The sequence below is a fragment of the Penicillium griseofulvum genome (genome assembly GCF_001561935.1).
Source record: "Penicillium griseofulvum strain PG3 chromosome Unknown contig_77, whole genome shotgun sequence".
Lineage (NCBI taxonomy): Eukaryota > Fungi > Ascomycota > Eurotiomycetes > Eurotiales > Aspergillaceae > Penicillium > Penicillium griseofulvum.
This window is the reverse complement of record NW_024467426.1, coordinates 459544-477274: the sequence shown is the minus strand read 5'-3', so window position 1 is coordinate 477274 and position 17731 is coordinate 459544. Positions and strand designations below refer to the sequence as shown.

The following is a 17731-nucleotide window of genomic DNA, read 5'->3' as shown; positions in this document are numbered from 1 at the left end:
ACTGAGATCAGAAGCAGACTCCGACGTCTGTTGACCATGATCCTCCCTGGCCGCTCTCTCATCACTCGCTCCATTATCCGCAATGTCAAATATCCCACATTGCAGGCCCAACCCTGCGGTGTAGACCTCACGCTGAAGCGTGTTCTCAAATGGACCTCGCCCGGAATAATCGACTTGGATAACACACTTCGGCAGCCGGCCTCGACTGAAGAGATACCATTTCCCTCATCAAAGGAAAATACAAAGCCATATTTGGATCTTGCACAGGGTTCTTACCTTGTAGAATTCAACGAGACCGTCTCCGTTCCTCTGGATGTGATGGGCGAGGTATTCGTTCGCAGCTCATTATTTAGGTCAGGGGTCACGATACATGCCGGCGTTATGGACAGTGGATATGAGGGGGCTGTGGGGGCATTGATGCAGGTCGTCAACCCCACGGGATTGCGGCTGTATCCCGCTGCGCGTCTGGCGCAGTTTGTGTTCCACCAGATGAGTGAGAAGGTTGAGGGCTACAATGGGGCTTATCAGGGGATGAAAGCTTTGAAATAATTAAGTATTGATTAAATTGCGCTAGGTGATGTCTTATGGTTCATTTCTAACCGGATCAATGGTCTACCAATACCCCGGTGCTCTAACAAGCGGTTGGACCGAATACGGGTGACGGGATGGATGGATTTCTAGACGCGAAGAGGCTTGAATATCGCCCTCGAAGGAGTACATGCAGCTAGTACCGTTTACCCCCGCTTCCTCGGTGACTGCATCGGCAATTTCATGGCCGGGTATAGATTACAATCATGAAAGCTCGAGGACAGCAAGCTTCTAAATACACAAGGAGCATTATGCCATTTAAATAGACAGAAAGGCCCTAACATAGAAAGCTAGTTGGCTTCAGAACTGTACGTTGACAAGTGGTTCTGATATGGCTTTTACCCTTCATTTGTACACATTTTTTTTTTGAATTCTTTAGGCCCCTTCAAGTGTTCCCATTCATTAACCCTCTAGTCCACAAGTGCATTCACTCGCCAGCAATCCTGCGACCCTTTTCTCTTTTGGCAACATCTCGGCACTGCTAGTACCTTCTTCCCAATGAACTCAGCCGGATCTACTGCGAAAGAAAGCCATGTATTCACGTAAACACTGTTATCATCCTCAATCTCAATAATGTTAATCTGTGACACCTCAGGGTTGATATCAGTAGTTGGGACAAGGTGGTCAAATGTTACACCATAGTAGTCAATCAGGCTATTCGTATAGGAAATGATTAGATATGGGGATACCAGCGCTAATTATTTCCACTGGGGTGCATTGATATGGACTTACTTATCCGGACGCTTCTTTGGCGTCCAGCCTAAGTATTCATCCCGCACGACTAGATCACTCGGACAAGTATCCCGCCCGTATATGGCTTGATACGTTAACCGCGCTAGCTCTGGCCCTGCTAGCTGTGGGAATGTTCGGTCTCCAGGATCCAGGTGCCATGAAATATGTGGTAGGAGCCTTTGTATAGCGATTAGGGGCCCTTCAATACAAGTAAGGCCGAAAGGAAAAGGAGAGGCATAAGAAATATCTGTTATAGACCAGTAAATCTAGAAGTAGTATAGGAACATATATTTCCTTAGCTTCTAAATCTAACTATGTGATCTTGATCGCCTAATTGCTATATTTTAGGCAGCATAGTCATCAGTTGAGACTTTTCAGAAGTCCACCCGATTCAAGGCACCCAATAGATGTCATTTATGTGTGCTGCAGTTACCCCGCGTCGTGTGCAGATGCGCAGAGATCAAGTCCTACGACCCTATCTCTGTCCAACAAATCCGAGCGTCGTGACGCAGACATTTCACACATTGGCCCTTGGACTCGTCTAATATAATGCGTCTCTAAGCGAGTAAGCCTGCCTATCTTGCTCGCGCATGATACTAACTTTTTTGTTTGGCCGCACTGACCCTCTTGTCGTATATATTTCGTTGTAGAACTTGGACTCACAAAGTATCGGACCTAAGTCGCGCAGGAAATACAAACACAAGAGGAAACTAGCCTTCACGATTCTAGTAAGAGACCTAACGTCCCTCCTAACAAAAGCTGAAAATGCTAATAGTACTTCTAGGTCGATAATATGTGCTATCAGAGACACAAGACCCCCGTTAGCTACCCTCTCTGCTCTGGAAAATCAAAAGGAGGCTGCACCAAATTCGACCCTGAAAGAGATTACGTTGAATGGTGCAAAGACGCGTATACGAGAGATTCGCAGTGCGAAGTCCTTACTCCAACTTCTCAAGGGAGTTCTAGAAAGCGAGGAGACTGCCCTAATCATCGAGGCAAAATAAACCCGCCTCCGAAGAAGGATGACGACGAATCCAGCGGAAGCCCAGGTGGTCTGCCCAGTTCACAGCACTCCATTAAAATCGGGGCTTAGATGTGGGGCTAGGCAAGCGTGGCCGATGGGCCCCAATGAGCTGTTGTCTCAAAAAGTGACGGTATAGCTGCAGTCGGTACGGAGTAGCTGGAAGGCGTCCACGGGTAGGAATGGCCCCGGGGCCATTGTTCTATATTAGTCAACTTCTCCTACCGAAGTAAATTTGGGCACCAATCAGACCACGAGACTTCTCAAGCATTCCATTGGATCCGCCACATATCCACTCCGCCCCGTAAATCACGTGATGGCGTATTTAAACTTATTATCTGCCAGCCCTTGCCTACCTATGTGAAATAATACTCCCCTGAGGAGTCAAACTGGTTCTCGAATCCATTCTTGTTTGCCTCCACTATTCCTACTGTCCTTCACAGCGGGTAATCCAATGTCGTCTTCCCGCAATGTCGATGCCGTCGGTTCTTTCTCTCAGGAGCAGATTCTCGGCATTGGAAGAACTGGGTTGGTAGTCCGTCAAGAGCAACTTGCCATCAAGCTACCTCTCAAGTGGAGCACAAGTAGCGACGAGGAAGTCGAAGCGAATATTGAATCCCTTCAACACGAACAATCTATATACAAGCGCCTGGGAAAGTGTGACGGTGTCGTTCCTTTCCTAAGTTGCTCTGAGACAGCTACTACACTTCTCCTGATGGAGAACGGGGATCTACGTTCCTATCTGAAACAGAACAAGGTGTCGAAATATCTCCAACTTTCTTGGTTTCGGGTAATGGCTCGCACGCTTGCATATATCCACGAACGACGAATTATTGTGGCAGATATTGCCAGCCGCAACTTCCTTCTCGACTCTGGTTTATCGATCAAATTCTGTGACTTTACGGAGTCGATAAAACTACCTCTCGATACTAGTATGGAAAAAGCTGACTTTGGGGGCAATTCTATACGGACAGACATTGGGCAGCTGGGGTCTGTGATGTACGAGGTCATTGTTGGGGAGAAATGCGAGTTCGATATCTTTAAAGACATCCCCCCAGAAGTAAGTCGAGGTACATGGCCTCGAAGGGAGGATCTTCCTAGTACGCAAAATGTCTGGCTTGGTTCGATAATTGATAAATGTTGGACTGAGGGCGCATTCGATAATACTCTCGATCTGTGTCAAGAGCTGGAAACTGCCGGAGTTGAAAACGAGCCGGATAAGATATTGTGGCCGTATAGGAACTTGCTATCAATGGTGCAGCGGGTCACGACGTCATACCGTCAGCACAGCTTCTGCTATACAACGACGTTGGCGATAACGCTTAGTGCATTTACGATTTACACTTGGAGTCGGAGGCATAGTTGAGTCCTTGTTTTGCACATCGTGACTTAACCAAAAGGCGGGGATTTCGGGCGATGATCTCCAGGACTGATAATTGAGAGTGCATTATCATTCGACGAAAGTTCCTAACTTTATGGCCCAGGCTCATCAAACAACCGGAGGAGTTGCGTCTTCTTGGTTCGATATTAAGGTTCTTCTGGAAATTCAAGCCCTATCCGCTTCAATATTAGCGAACCTAATGAGACCCGCAAAATCCTGGAAACTTCTTTTGTCTGTGGAACGAAACCTCGACGTTCGTGCTCGACTACAGCCATTTTCCCGGGGCCATGATCTTCGCGCCACTCATTTGGGCCCTCATATCAAAGAAATAGAATGGCCTAGTTGATGTCCCCAGCAAGTTTCTTAAAGCGGCGAGGTTGGTAACAGGAAACTCAATCAACCTCGCAGAATAATCATTCAGTTACACACTATTGTGTTGCGCTATAGAAAATTCCGAAGAACAGTCCCAGAAGACTAAAACTGCATACAAGAATAATTTATTTCAACTCTTTCTAGAGGATAACAGAGGAATCCTAATTGTAGACCTCATGTCAGGTGGGTGCATAAAAGGAAACGTACTGCATTCTGTGTCAGTATCATTGTACGTCCCAAAAGGCCAAGAAAACAAAGAAATAACGAACCCATCACAGAGGCTTGAAAATCCCCTTCCTGAAAGCCATTTGCTCAACATCCTTCAACCACTCTGTACAGCGGTAGAGCGGGATATCAGGATACAGTCGGGTTCCTTTGAGCGTCACCTGGGCTCGCGGGGGAAGAACTGCTAGGCAGCACTCCTCCCGGAATCGCTCGAGATCTTCTTCGTCAATGATCGCGATTTGCTTCTTGGAGTCCGGCACATGTTCTGGCAGTATCTCCGGGTTGGGTGTTTCCCTGGGTGTGTAATCCATCCCGTTCAGGATTGTTCCGGTAACATGGTGCAGCCAGCCCCTGTCTTCGCTGGGATCGGTTTCGATGTAGATCGCAATGTGGTTTCTCTGCGCCCCAATCGACTCAGTGGTAAAGACTTTGAGACTCATGGTTGGAGATGTACAAGGTTGTAGTATTTGGAATAATATTTTGGTGCGAAAGCTGGGCTTTTAAGATCAAATGGGTTGAGGGTTTCGCCGTGTCATGCAGCGGCTTTACCAGGTATATTTTAGTCTTGGCTAGGTCAAAGATAACCACACTCCTATGATTGATATTTACAAAGATCTTGCGAGACATGTTTCATGACTCTGAAAAACATGCATACAATCAAATAGGGAAAAGTGCCGTCATTTTACAATGAAAGTATACAATCCCAGCTGATCCTTACATGCGGGCCCTTCTGGACTGGTAAATCTTTTAGTGGGGATTGGAGTTGTTTAACTGTCAAAATATGCATTTGTTGGAATAAAACAAAGAAAATACAAAAGTCAGAACGCCTTTGTGGCTTCCTGCCAGGTATGCATATGCTGAGAAAGAAATCCATTTCATGACCCCGATGTTGCTGGAGTACAAAGAATAGATGACGCGATCATGTCTGTCTGGCCAAATCTGATCAGGATTGGAAGTTCATGTTGTAGCCCCCTGTCTTTGGATCCTGGACAAACTTGAAGTTGTCTGTGGACAGACCAAATGGGCTCAGGATCCCATTGCCAAGCTGCCTGATATCAGTATTGCTTTATCATTTTGACATGGATACTATCAGGGAAAGAGTACTCACATCCTTCAGTTTGCCCATCATATCACCCATCTCCTTCTCACGCGCCTTATTGATGCGCTCAGGTAGTTCCCGCAATGCCCGCTGGACAACCCGTTTATCATCTGCCGGAAGGGTTTCAATTGCAGCAAGAGCTTGATAGTCCTCTGCGGCACCTTGCAGACTACCCCAGCCACCAATTTGGGTCTTCGCCTTTGCGCGTCTCATGAGTACTTTGGCTCGAAGCCGCATCACTTTGCTCCGCTGCTCATCCTCCTCTTGTAATCGTTGTAGTTCCTTCAACTCGGCTTCTTCGTCGTCACCAGATAGTTCAACCACTGCATCTGTGTGTTTGTTGTCCGATTCTGGGATTTGTTTCCCCTTCGACTCGTCGCCTTTGTCCTGTGTTGTCGGCGGAATGATTTTATTCAGGCGTTCGATGGATATGGTTGCGGATTCAACTGCAGCCTTCCAATCTTCCAACTTCAGATGGCAAGCAGCGATATTACTGTGAATGATGGCGACATCGTAGTCAAGGTAGATCGGACAGGAAGCGAGAGCTCGGTCGTAACAAGAGATGGCTTGGTCATAGCTTTTCGCGAGAAACAGCTGATTTGCCTCGGATTTGATTTCGTGGGCTTCCTTCAGGAGTTGCTGTGGGAAGGAAGATTGAAGTCAACACGCGGCTCGATTATGAGCTTGAACACCGACTCACGGCTTCTTCCTCGGGGGGAAAGTGGGCATCGTGGAAGACATCTTCGTCGCCACTATCATCGCCATGAACGGAGACACCTTTCCCGTCGCGTTCGGGTGCATTAGATGAACTGCTCATTTTGTGAATAGATCGTCGTCGGAGAACATCAGATGTTGCCAAGGGTTCAATCACGGGACTGATAACGTTTTTCCCCGCGTCTTATCAAAATGGCTTGTCAACATCCCACTCTTAACACCGGTAAACGGATCATACAGCAATGGCTTCCACTAATGAGTGAGTACAATGTGGTTCGTATCGTAGTCGCAGTTCAAAATCAATTGACTCGGTTGACAGCCTTCCCCGCATCCGAGCATGTCTCTTCGACATGGACGGCTTGTTGATTGACTCAGAGGATTTGTACTCCATAATCACCAACGAAATCCTCCAGAAGTACGGCAGACCCCTGCTTCCCTGGTCAATTAAGGCGCAACTGCAGGGTCGGCCCCAGCCTGAGGTTCGTCTCCCACTATATATCGTTATATACCCACATACTTACACTATATTTAGGCTGGCAAAATCTTCAATGACTTTGCCCAGCTCCCTATCACCGAGGAGCAGCTGAATGAGGAGCGATCAGCTCTCCAGCAACACTATTTCCCCAAATCACAGCCGCTCCCCGGTGTGCCGACTCTGTTGTCCAACCTTGTGTCGACGCAGTCAACCGACGAGCCCGTGTACATCGCGCTAGCAACATCATCGCACAGAGGCAACTACAAATTAAAGACCGATCATTTGACAGAGCTTTTCTCGGCATTCCCTGAACCTAACAAGGTTCTTGGTGATGATCCGCGCATCGGCAAGGGTCGAGGCAAGCCTCTTCCTGATATCTACTTGCTTGCATTGGAGACTATCAACATTGAGCTGCGCAACAAGGGGAAGACAGAGATCAAGCCGGAGGAGTGCCTCGTATTTGAGGATGCGGTTCCGGGAGTCGAAGCTGGTCGTCGTGCCGGTATGCAGGTTGCCTGGTGTCCTCACCCGGGTCTCCTAGAAGCCTTCAAGGGCCGTGAGGAAGAGGTTCTCGCTGGAGCCACCGGTTCGCATAAGGAAGAAGAGAAGTCCGATGCTGAGAAAGAGGCAGAGGAGCTCCAGGCTTGGCGTCTGCAAGGATCCGGAACCCCTGGCAAGATCGGTGATGGGTTTGGTCAGCTCTATTCCACCCTGGAAGACTTCCCATATGCCAAATATGGCATTCGGATTCCTTGAGACACTGATATGGGTTCTAAGGCAGTACATAGTATTTGAAATAGTTTTAGATGTCAATACACATTACACGAGACGGGTAGAGCATTTAGCTAGAAAATAATTTACGTCCATGCTGTGATTTAACGGCCTTTGTTCTTGAGTATCTACAATGCTTCTCTGTAAACATTGATTCGATGCTTTATGCGAAATGGAACCCATTTCCCTCCAAGACATTCGATTCCAGCAGGTGGCATTTGGCCATTTATTGGATAATTGGCCCAGTTGGTCCATCATCTCATTTCTGTACCCATGGAGCTGATAATGAGATATGTTTCATTTTCCCCTTCAGGCTGTTGGCTCTGAGTCACGGATTTCCTCGGTTTCTGACATCAGAAATGGCATTGACCAGACCTTGAGGCTGTTATCCGCTTGCTTGGTGTTCTTCGCTGGAATGTCTTCGTCAGAAGAATCATCTGAAACAAAATGTCGCTGCCCAGAGCAGGTTGCAGCAACACTTCCCATTGGGTGGAATATTGTACTCGTCACGGCATCTGTCATATATTAGCACTGAGCATCTTGGTCATTATCAAGAGACTTACCATCATGCACCTTGTACTCCCAATCGGGGTCCTTCCCACCTGCACAGTGCTCTGGACTTCTCCAAACCCTCATAAACCCATCGGTACCGCCAGCCCAAATCTCATGGGCGCCATCAGGACCAGATGCAACAACATCAATTTTCATGCGTTGATTCGTCAGAGCCTTGCGCCCGCGCAAGTGCCCAAGCAGTTGCCCCGTAACCCGAACATCATAAACCAAAATGCCATCACTCTTGCGCTCAGCGACATACAGGTACCTGCCACAAGGGCTCCAGACAAGCTGTGTAACTCCGCGACCCCCAATTTCGCGATTTGCGTTGGTCTTCGCGACGCTGAAAGTCCCAAGGGACTCACCCGAGCCATTTGAGCTGTACAGTCCAATATGTCTGGTGAAAGTGCCTGCAGCAAGAATACCGTCCCCGCTAGGGTTCAGAGCCAGGGCTGAAACAATGCCCTTCATGCCGACGCCGCCACCGACAATCTGCTTGCGCTTGCTGGGGATGGTTGGCATTGAAGATATTGGGCCTTGTGATCCTGTTCGGGACACGTCGAAGAGACAAATGAGGCTGTCTGAACCTGTGAGGAACTGGGTCCCTCCTAGTGAGGATGGATAAATCATCGAGTGTGGTGTTATGTATGCTTCTGTCATTGGATTCACCAGGGAGTAGCTAGCCACTGATGCAGGAGCAAGGGCTGATGATAGTCGAATTGGATGATCACGGACAGATGAGAGAAACAGAGTAGTTGATGGATCCTGAAGGTTGTAGAAGGGATATATTGCGGTAGAATAGGTCGGTTCTGCTGAGGGTAGAGTTGAGTATGGGGATATGTGGTGGATGGGCTTGTCCTCTAGTAGATCCGGTGGCCTGACTGTGTGAGTGAAAGGATCCATAGCACGAACGAGGCGATCTTACAAGATCCATGTTCTGATAGAATGATCTTCTGAATCAGTAATCAGCGTCGTTCCATCTGGGGTCCTGTACATCATAAGGTCAGTAAATATCGATCATAGGTCGCAGTGCTCTAGACTTACCATTCTGCACTCTTGAAATAGCCGAGATCTTTATCCTGATCAGTGGATTTATCACTAGAGGTTGCCGCAGATTGGCTTTAACCGTTGGCAATGAACTTGGAGAGAGTCGCGATGAATTGATTGGTGATAACTCTCACCCATTATGTTTTCTTGTTGATGCCACGCATACTGGCGTCCACTCTTTGACATTCTCATCAGCCATGACGACAAATACCACTGGCTTCTTCGGTGGGAATGTCAAATGCCGTCTAATCAACAGTTCATTGGATTTCAAAGTTCTCAGTAAAACCAGATTCAAAATGAGAATGAATAGGTCGAGTAGGACATTGATTCGGTCAAAAGTCCGCGAGCTACACAAATATTTCGGCGGTCACAGTGATGGCAAAACGCATCTCAATGAGGTTCAGATACAAAGTCTACTATGTAATTTCCAAATATCAAACAAAAGCCATATAAAAATGAGTAGAGAGGCCTTAAAGGGCAGGGGAAATGTCGGAACGGATAAATAAAATACCGAGCAGCTTCGCGCATTCCGCAAATCGCATTTGCGCAGCTTTGTTCCTATTGAAGGGGCCCATTGACAGGTTCCATTTTCATTGAATTTGAAGCCTATTGTCATATAACCAAGTATGTTTGCTCCCAAGGCAGCAGCGCCTGCTGCAGGTGGACTTTCTCTCAACACAAACTCCACCAATTCTTTGTTGTTAGTGCTCCCTCTCATCTTTTGTCTCTCATTACACCTATCAGACTTATCGCCCCTTTCTCTGATTCGCTTCGATTTCTCTCCCAAAATCTCGTGATTTGTGGCTCGCAGCCTACGATCCAGTTGAGCTCGCAGGAAAAAAAAAAAGCTAACCGCAACCTCCCATCAACAGCGGCGGCAACATGGCCACATCCACAGCTACTCCCAGCGCAACTAATACCAGCAGTCTCTTCGGGAACGCCGCGAGCTCAACTACACCTAAACCAGCGGGAGGATTGTTCGGAGCCCCAGCCACAGGAACTACACCACAGACACAAACGACCGGATCCAACATGTTTGGAGGTCAACAGCAGAGCGGTACGGCCGGCAGCAACCTTTTCGGAGGCGCAAATACCACTACAACCACACAGCCTTCTGGCACGAGCAGTCTGTTCGGTGGGGCAACTGCTGGCGCTGGCACCAGTACGACTCAAGGAACAACGGGCGGTGGCTTGGGTGGCAGCACTCTTTTCGGCGGCGGTACATCTACAGCTCAAACTCAAGCAAAGCCAGCCTTTGCTGGACTCGGTGGACTCGGCAGTGGACTTGGTGGAGGAACAACGGGAGGAACTACAGGAGGAACTACGGGAGGCTTGTTGTAAGTGACCATCCATGGATACTTTGCTTGTCTCGTCTCATGGCTTATATTCTAATAATCTACAGTGGTGGCGGCCAGAGCACAACCCAACAACAACAACCTCAAAAGCCTACCCTCTCTCTCTTCGGCCAGCCTGCACCCGCACAGACTACACAACCACTCCAACAAAGCACCGCCACCAGCACAGTGATTCCAGGCGTGAAAGTTGACGTCAGCAATCTCCTACCAACCACCAAATTTGAGAGCTGTGCGGATGAGATCCGTAGTCAAATTGAGGCTATTGACAAGCACATCCTGAACCAGATGAAGATGTGCCATGAGGTCGGAGACCTGCTCCCGACCATCGAGCAGCAGGGTGCCACAATTCCTAACGATGTTGAATTTGTACAAGGCAAACTGGAAACCATCCAACACGCACTTGAGAATGATGCCAGTGGCATTGATGGGCTGCGCAGCCTCGTTACACGGGATGGGGCTGAGGCTCAAGTCGCTTTCCGAGCCATTGATACGTTGAAGCTCCCTCTCCAATACCAGTCCTCTGGCGGTGGCTGGTGGTCTGTGCAGGATCAACAGATTCCCGAGCGATCTATGCGCTCAAGTCGCAAAAACACACTTGCTCTTCCCGACGGCGTTGAGGGTGACGCATCAACTGACGTCAATGGAGTCCCCGTCAACCTGGTCGATTACTTCTCTCATCGCTCGAAGGAGATGAAGGAAGTACTTACAAGATATACTGGCAACCTCAAGGAGATCGAGGACCATCTTCACGGTGTGGAGGCTACACTCAACCGTCAAATCAGCGACTTTGTGACCTCCAAGTCTCGGGAGGGACCTGTGGGGACCCCCCGGTCCACCATCAGCGACCTTTCTGGTGTTCTCTCAGATGTTGAGGATGGCATTATTGGTGTTGCCACTCGTTTGAGCAATGTATCGGAACAAGTACAAGATTTGTCAATTGGGCAGCAGTCCCTTGGCGATGGTCGGCTTCATCAGGGATAGGAAGATTTTAGCGAGTTTGGTCTGTATTATTATGGGAGCTGATCTTCAGCATACGAAACATGACATCCAGTTTATCTGTTAACTCCGAATTCTCATTAGTCTGACCGTTGTAGACGTAAGGGCCATCTATATAGGCCGTAGGACTATATAAAAAGTAATTCTAGGCTTTACTTTTTCCAGACCTCTAATTATTTAAGCCAATCAAATGTATTCAAGTCTATATTTTTATAGCATCCTACCTACATGTACCAGGTATATGCGGAGGAGATGGTAGTGCTATGTTGCATCGGACCGGTGAGGCTCGCAAAAGTCCGCCACATTTGCGTGATCGTCTCCTTAGCGCCATTCCTAATATCAACCTCCACTCTTCTGCACACACTTCTATCCCTAGCAAACACGCGTTTAAATACCTTGATTAGGAGACATCTCACCTGAAACAGCGGTGAGAGTTACATCGACCCGGTTTCCATGTTCATTCGATGAAGATGGCAAATCTCGCCTTCAACGTCAGCAAAATTGCGTGATCACCCTGAATATCCTGGAGAGAGGAAGCGGGTCTCATTCTCCATGTCTATCAACCAATTATCTCGTTCCCATCTCTCCATTGTTTTCGCCTGAGGTGATTCATCTGGGAGATTGCGCCATCTCCGTGAACTCCGGGGCATGCGAGATCCGTAATCCAGAATGGCGTTATCCGGGGTTGACTCACTTTGGCCTAATTTCATGCTTAACTGTCCTTAGCTTTTATATAAACCGTCTTTTTCCTCTCTATCCAAACTTACTTCTATACTTTAATATCAATAACCTCGCCCCACTATCGCCCTTGCACATTTGCATCTGTATTTTCTTTACATACATCAGCAATTGGATTGGAGATGGCGCCATCATTAGAAGAATCCGTGGTGACTGAGGCCCCAACTGTTGCCAAATTCACCGTTCCTGTCTTTGCGAAGGACCTTGCTGGCGACAACAAATTTGGCTATCAGCCCGGCCGGACACCAGTCACTCGACATGACAACTATGCACACGAAGATCTTTTACCCTCATTCCCGGACATCCATTGGCCTCCTCTTGAGTACACTCCCTACCAGGACAAGGGATTGCGAGGAGACCCCAAATTTCGCAACCTTCTGAGGGATGCCACAGCTGTCTTTGATCTCAACCCTAAGATTGGAACTGAAGTCCATGGTGTTGATCTCTCAAAGCTCGACGATGCACAGCGGGATGATCTTGCCAGATTGATTGCATACCGAGGCGTCGTCTTCTTCCGCTCCCAGAAGAACTTCGATATCGAGGCTCAACGCCAATTGGGCCAATATTGGGGCAAGCTGCACAAGGTAGGACATCTGATTTGAGCTACTTTTGTAATATATACTAACGATATATAGCACGCCACCACATCCGTTCCTCGAAAGCCAGGTCTCGAGGACGTCCATGTCGTTTATACTGGCGACAACTCCGGCGACAATCGTGCCCTCTTCACACCCAGCTTCTTATGGCACTCAGATGTAACCTATGAAATCCAACCACCATCCTACACATCACTCAAGCTTCTATCCGGCCCACCACGAGGAGGTGGTGGCGACACCCTTTGGTCCTCGCAATACGCCGCCTACGACATCCTCTCCTCACATATGCAAAACTACCTGAAAGGGCTCACAGCCCTCCACTCAGCTGACATGCAAGCCAACGACTCCCGGGCACTAGGCCGGCCAGTGCGTCGGGACCCTGTTACTACCGAACACCCTCTCATCCGGACAAACCCAGTCACTGGCTGGAACGGACTCTTCTTCAACCCTGGCTTCGTGAAGAAGATCGTCGGTATCCCAACCGCAGAAAGTGACGCTATCATCCGGTTTCTCACTGATGTGATTGCTACGACCCAGGAGATGCATGCTCGCTTCTCGTGGAACGAGAACGATGTTGCACTCTGGGATAACAGATCTACCAACCACAGTGCTTCTTATGGTTTTACGCCGCATCGCCGCCATGCTGTGCGTGTCGCGGTCCATGCAGAGAAGCCTGTGCATGAACAGTCTGGAAAATCTCAGGAAGATGAACTCAACGCTTTGTATGAACTGCCGGCAGTCAACAAGGATGGGTCTCGCCAGTCGAATTATAATGACTAGGTTGGCCAGAGGTTCATGGAGTTTACTCTTGTAATTAGCGACATATCAACATATCAAAATCAGCGAGATATTATCATTCCTTTTTATAATTAGATGTCTCCAAGCATCTCTCCTGGACTTAGGTGTGTTCCCTCTCTTATCTCTCGTGCCTGCCTAATTGGGACTGTGTTCACGGTCCCTCGTACCTTCCCAATTCTGCGTACCTTCCCAATTCACGTCCCACACGCGACTAAGGTCCCCTCCCATCTCATCTCTTCTCGTAACGTAATAACTCTCTTCTTACCACTTTCTCCCTCTCCCTTGCCACAAGATGGCTTCCAACCAACCATCTCTTCGTGAATACGCCAGATTCTACGGAATTGCAGAGAATCCAGATCGTTATGATCCAATCATGTATGCAGACGACACGTGTGAGCCAACTGTTCCCACTCCCCCTTTCGAGGGTCTCAATCCGGAAAACCCGGAAGAACGTCTCAGAGAAGTCGACCGACGCTTCTGCACCGAACTCATGATGGAGAAGCTCGAAACTGAGCCTGAGGATCTCGAGTTCCTGGGTAGTTCTCTCCAGGTCCCAACCCCTAAAGGAAATATCTGGCGTGGTATCCTTCCGGAAGTGACACCATCTGAGCTCCAAGGCGAGCCTCCTCTCCTCACTAATCAGGCTGAGAGACTTTTTACTCCGTTCGAGTTACCTACCGATTTCGCGATGAGTCCCACTCTATCCTCACCTGTTCCTTCGGTGCGTCTGGAGGTCCCTAGTGGCCCCGATGTTCCTTCTGTCCCTATCAACACGCGCGATGTCTTTGATCTCTACAATTCGAACAGCATTGAAGATTTCCTCATCCCTAACAATATGGCTGCCGAGTCATCCAATATGGGTCCGATATCCCATCTTGCAGGAGATGCCTTGCCACTCGTGGATGCTGAGGGGATCGTGCATCAGTTTGTCACCACTGAGTCTGACCATATTCCCCCTACTCCAGACCAGGAGGGTGACGATGAGGCTGCAAGTGCAGTGAGCACTGAGGTGAATCCCCCACACATAATAGTATTGACGTGAAGAGTACTGATCATTACAAGTACCTCACTGAGAGTGAATTCAGTGCATTTGATCTTGGTAACAGCGCGTCCCCACTATTGTCCGACGTCAGTCCATCCAAATCGCAACGCTCGTTCTCTATTGTTTCTCCAGATCTAACCAAAGCAAAAGGGTTCTCCGTCCGCTGGGGCGGCGGCCAGAATGCGCAATTACGAGGATATTTGAAAAAGAGGAAAGAAAGGAAGGCTTTCATGGAGCCTGTGGCAGATACAGGCACGTCTTGTGAACAGAAGGGAATTGTGACCGCTTCTCTGAGTACAATTAATGAAGATACGCTTACTGTGTCAAATGGCGCCTGTTCGAGCTCCTCGATAACTCGGCCAGCAAACGGTCAGGATGTCATTCAGCTAGCACGAGCTTCGCAAAATGCAAAGGATAACCATGTTCTCTTCAAAACTTCGTACGAGAAAAACCTCGATATTATGGCGAACCATACCTTATCATCCGCAGACAAGAGACACTCTTGCACCACTCAAGAGGAGCAGTTTCGCATAAAACTGGGCTACAAGTCACCTTGCACGCGATTGAGGAAGGTCCCTTTCAGGCCTCCACATGACGTTTCTTCCATAGATCACAAAAAGTCCACGGACTCATCCAAGGCAGTGTTTAGTGGCCTCGGGTCTTTGTCCGTGTTTATGCAAACCAGAGGCAGTGATGGAGGATACGTTCCGTCGCCGCACGATCAATCCCTTTCCCTGTCAGAATCCACAGGAAGTGGACGAGACGAGTTCTCAGATGTCCCTTCGCCGGGTGACAATCCCCCAGACTATGATAAGGATTCATCGGATTCTTTCGGCTTACCCGGCCCTGCCATCTCACTGCAGGAAATGGTGACCCGAGCGGCATTCGACCCGCCACCGATGTTCTTCTTGTCTACAGCCCTCCTGAGAACTCACCTGTCGGTTATACGAGATATGGAGGGGTGGCCAGGCAATCCACCCAAGTTGATCTACAGGGAGTATGGGAACGCTTCCTCGGATCCCCGATACCACTGTGATGCTGAAGTCATTTTGGCACCTGATACCGGGCTTATTTTGACGACCCCTCATGAGTTGACCCAGCGGTTTCTTCCAGGGCATGGGCCAAGGGATAAAAAGTTCAATGGAACACGGGGAATTAACTCCCCGCTCAGGGAAAGGATTTTCCGCCTCATGCATCGCTATGCGCTTCTGGTTGTTCTCATCTGCGATCCTGGAAGCGAAAATAACAGCAGAGCTGCGATGTTCTCCTGGATAAGGGAAATCAGGTCGCTTGCTCAATTTTGTGACAGCTACCAGGAATTGTCCACAACATTACTAGTACCGATCCCAGATCACTCCGCATCCATTGTATTGTGGTGTTTCGGTATGGGAAGGCTTCGATATGAATTGTTTCCCACTGATGTGATGAAAAACATCACTGAAGGAGAGTCGGAATATGAAGTCACTTTCCGCGACCTGGGGATCAATCCGTTCGCCGCGCGTCTCATTCTAGATAACATCCGCGTTGGTGGTTTCAACCAATTTCCTGGTTTCAACCTATATCCGCTCCCGCTGCCCTCCCATGAGACAGTTGCCAACTCGAGCACAGATTCAAGGGCTTTTGATGTATTTATAAGTATGACACCGTTGGAGCGAGATATGGAATACGGGTCTTTTGTAGGCGACGGGGTGATGAACCGGGTGTCGAAGAATATCGAATCAATGGCGTACTTGAACCCGAATGAGCACGAGACTGACAGTGAGGATATTTATAGTACGCAGATTAGTCTCCATTAGTTGTCTGGGGATATGGGGCTTTCATCAAGATGGGCAGAAAGGTATCATTCTTAGGTGCTCCAACCCTGAAAACCAGTATTGATAATCAGATTCTCAAAATCTTACCTTTACTAAACAAGCTTGACTTCCAAGATATCTAGAAAGACAAGACCCTATAATTTGAAAAATATGCCAATTAGTAGAGAGGAGATTATCAAGTCTGCAATTACCGAGTACCCTAGTATAACGAGATGAAGGTAAGCAGTTTAATTTAAAAGTACAGTGGACAAAGACATGCAAGACCCAAGGCCAATCCAGCGCTTCAAAAACTCATGCAAAATAGAAAGACAGGCCAAAATAGGAGCCACAACTGGTATGATACCTAAATCAAATGTCAAATATCACCCAGTGACAACATCCCAATTCGGTATTATTTTTATGTTTTTGTTCTTTTTTTTCTTGGTCAATGTCCTTGAGATCGTTGAGAAAGGTCAAGCTCGTGACGTCGCGTCGGTATGATACACGTCAGGGGTCTTCCAATACTCCCGTCGCGATTTTACAGCGAAACGGGGGGTTGATGTCGACATGACAGAGGGAGGTTGGATAGCGGCGAAACAAAATCGTATAAAAATATTGTCTTGGAGACTAATTTACTCCTTGATCTTGGCCAGGATACTAGTTGGGTTGTCAGTTGTAGTTCTCGACCGAAGGGATGAGGAAACATACTCGTGATCACGGAAGAGGGTGTACTCCTCCTCGCCGACCTTGATGGCGTTACCACCGAACTAGAGAACGCATTAGCATATATTGTGCATTGTATTCGCATTTAACGGAAATGCGAGGGTAATTGGTGGACATACCTGAGGAATGAGGACCTTGTCACCGGCGCTGACACCCATGGGGATACGCTTGCCGTCGCGGTCAAGGAGACCGGGGCCAACAGCGAGGACCTGGGCCTCGTTCTGCTCCTTGACGGCAGCCTCAGGGAGGAAGATACCGGAGGCAGTCTTGGCCTCGGGCTTGATGCGCTGGACCAGGACGCGGTCCAGGAGGGGGGCGAGGGACTTGATGTTGCGGAGGACAGACTAGAAAAGGGGTTGAGTTAGTGATTGTGTTCTTCAATGAGGTAGTCGAATTGAATTGAGAATCGCGCGCGTTGCGCGGGTTTTCGGGTATCCGGGCTTTCGGCTTGAGGGAAGAAAAAGTTGGGCATTGAGGTGCTAGTAGCTCTCCGGGAGCCGGGGAAATAGGGAATATCGGATTGTGGAATCAATCGGGATATACCACGTACCATTGCGAAGGTGAAGGTGATTCCTGAGGAGATCGTAAAGTTGAAGATGGGATGGAGAAAGGAAGAAGATGGAACTGGTCCGGGGGAAGAAGATCTGGACTGGAGAAATTTCCAGAATGCCAAGACCGAACCATGAGCTTCTTCCGAACTGCCATTTCTTTGA

At 48.5% G+C, this 17731-nt stretch overlaps 10 protein-coding genes across 10 annotated transcripts; 6 read left to right on the top strand and 4 right to left on the bottom strand.

The window, feature by feature from the left end:
• Positions 1-36: 36 nt before the first annotated feature.
• On the top strand, positions 37-549 carry PGRI_080920 (putative dUTP diphosphatase Dut; the record flags this gene model as incomplete). The annotated part of the gene is made up of 1 exon (XM_040795806.1): positions 37-549. One exon carries the CDS (start codon positions 37-39, stop codon positions 547-549), a length of 513 nt encoding a protein of 170 aa, XP_040651371.1.
• A 2246-nt stretch (positions 550-2795) lies between these two features.
• Positions 2796-3667, top strand: PGRI_080910 (uncharacterized protein; the record flags this gene model as incomplete). The annotated part of the gene is made up of 2 exons (XM_040795805.1): positions 2796-3401; positions 3581-3667. The coding sequence occupies 2 exons, from the start codon at positions 2796-2798 to the stop codon at positions 3665-3667; spliced, it is 693 nt and encodes a 230-aa protein (XP_040651370.1).
• A 699-nt stretch (positions 3668-4366) lies between these two features.
• Positions 4367-4759, bottom strand: PGRI_080900 (uncharacterized protein; the record flags this gene model as incomplete). Its single annotated transcript, XM_040795804.1, has 1 exon — positions 4367-4759. The coding sequence occupies one exon, from the start codon at positions 4757-4759 to the stop codon at positions 4367-4369; it is 393 nt and encodes a 130-aa protein (XP_040651369.1).
• A 503-nt stretch (positions 4760-5262) lies between these two features.
• Positions 5263-6235, bottom strand: PGRI_080890 (uncharacterized protein; the record flags this gene model as incomplete). Its single annotated transcript, XM_040795803.1, has 3 exons — positions 5263-5364; positions 5428-6057; positions 6119-6235. The coding sequence occupies 3 exons, from the start codon at positions 6233-6235 to the stop codon at positions 5263-5265; spliced, it is 849 nt and encodes a 282-aa protein (XP_040651368.1).
• A 139-nt stretch (positions 6236-6374) lies between these two features.
• PGRI_080880 (haloacid dehalogenase superfamily protein) lies at positions 6375-7363 on the top strand (the record flags this gene model as incomplete). The annotated part of the gene is made up of 3 exons (XM_040795802.1): positions 6375-6391; positions 6452-6611; positions 6665-7363. 3 exons carry the CDS (start codon positions 6375-6377, stop codon positions 7361-7363), a joined length of 876 nt encoding a protein of 291 aa, XP_040651367.1.
• Positions 7364-7687: 324 nt separating this feature from the next.
• Positions 7688-8452, bottom strand: PGRI_080870 (uncharacterized protein; the record flags this gene model as incomplete). Its single annotated transcript, XM_040795801.1, has 2 exons — positions 7688-7893; positions 7942-8452. The coding sequence occupies 2 exons, from the start codon at positions 8450-8452 to the stop codon at positions 7688-7690; spliced, it is 717 nt and encodes a 238-aa protein (XP_040651366.1).
• Positions 8453-9859: 1407 nt separating this feature from the next.
• PGRI_080860 (nucleoporin FG repeat-containing protein) lies at positions 9860-11313 on the top strand (the record flags this gene model as incomplete). The annotated part of the gene is made up of 2 exons (XM_040795800.1): positions 9860-10314; positions 10380-11313. The coding sequence occupies 2 exons, from the start codon at positions 9860-9862 to the stop codon at positions 11311-11313; spliced, it is 1389 nt and encodes a 462-aa protein (XP_040651365.1).
• An 875-nt stretch (positions 11314-12188) lies between these two features.
• On the top strand, positions 12189-13442 carry PGRI_080850 (TauD/TfdA dioxygenase family protein; the record flags this gene model as incomplete). Its single annotated transcript, XM_040795799.1, has 2 exons — positions 12189-12650; positions 12702-13442. The coding sequence occupies 2 exons, from the start codon at positions 12189-12191 to the stop codon at positions 13440-13442; spliced, it is 1203 nt and encodes a 400-aa protein (XP_040651364.1).
• Positions 13443-13752: 310 nt separating this feature from the next.
• PGRI_080840 (uncharacterized protein) lies at positions 13753-16298 on the top strand (the record flags this gene model as incomplete). The annotated part of the gene is made up of 2 exons (XM_040795798.1): positions 13753-14457; positions 14523-16298. The coding sequence occupies 2 exons, from the start codon at positions 13753-13755 to the stop codon at positions 16296-16298; spliced, it is 2481 nt and encodes an 826-aa protein (XP_040651363.1).
• Positions 16299-16927: 629 nt separating this feature from the next.
• On the bottom strand, positions 16928-17571 carry PGRI_080830 (co-chaperone GroES family protein; the record flags this gene model as incomplete). Its single annotated transcript, XM_040795797.1, has 4 exons — positions 16928-16952; positions 17004-17062; positions 17138-17362; positions 17569-17571. The coding sequence occupies 4 exons, from the start codon at positions 17569-17571 to the stop codon at positions 16928-16930; spliced, it is 312 nt and encodes a 103-aa protein (XP_040651362.1).
• Positions 17572-17731: the final 160 nt, after the last annotated feature.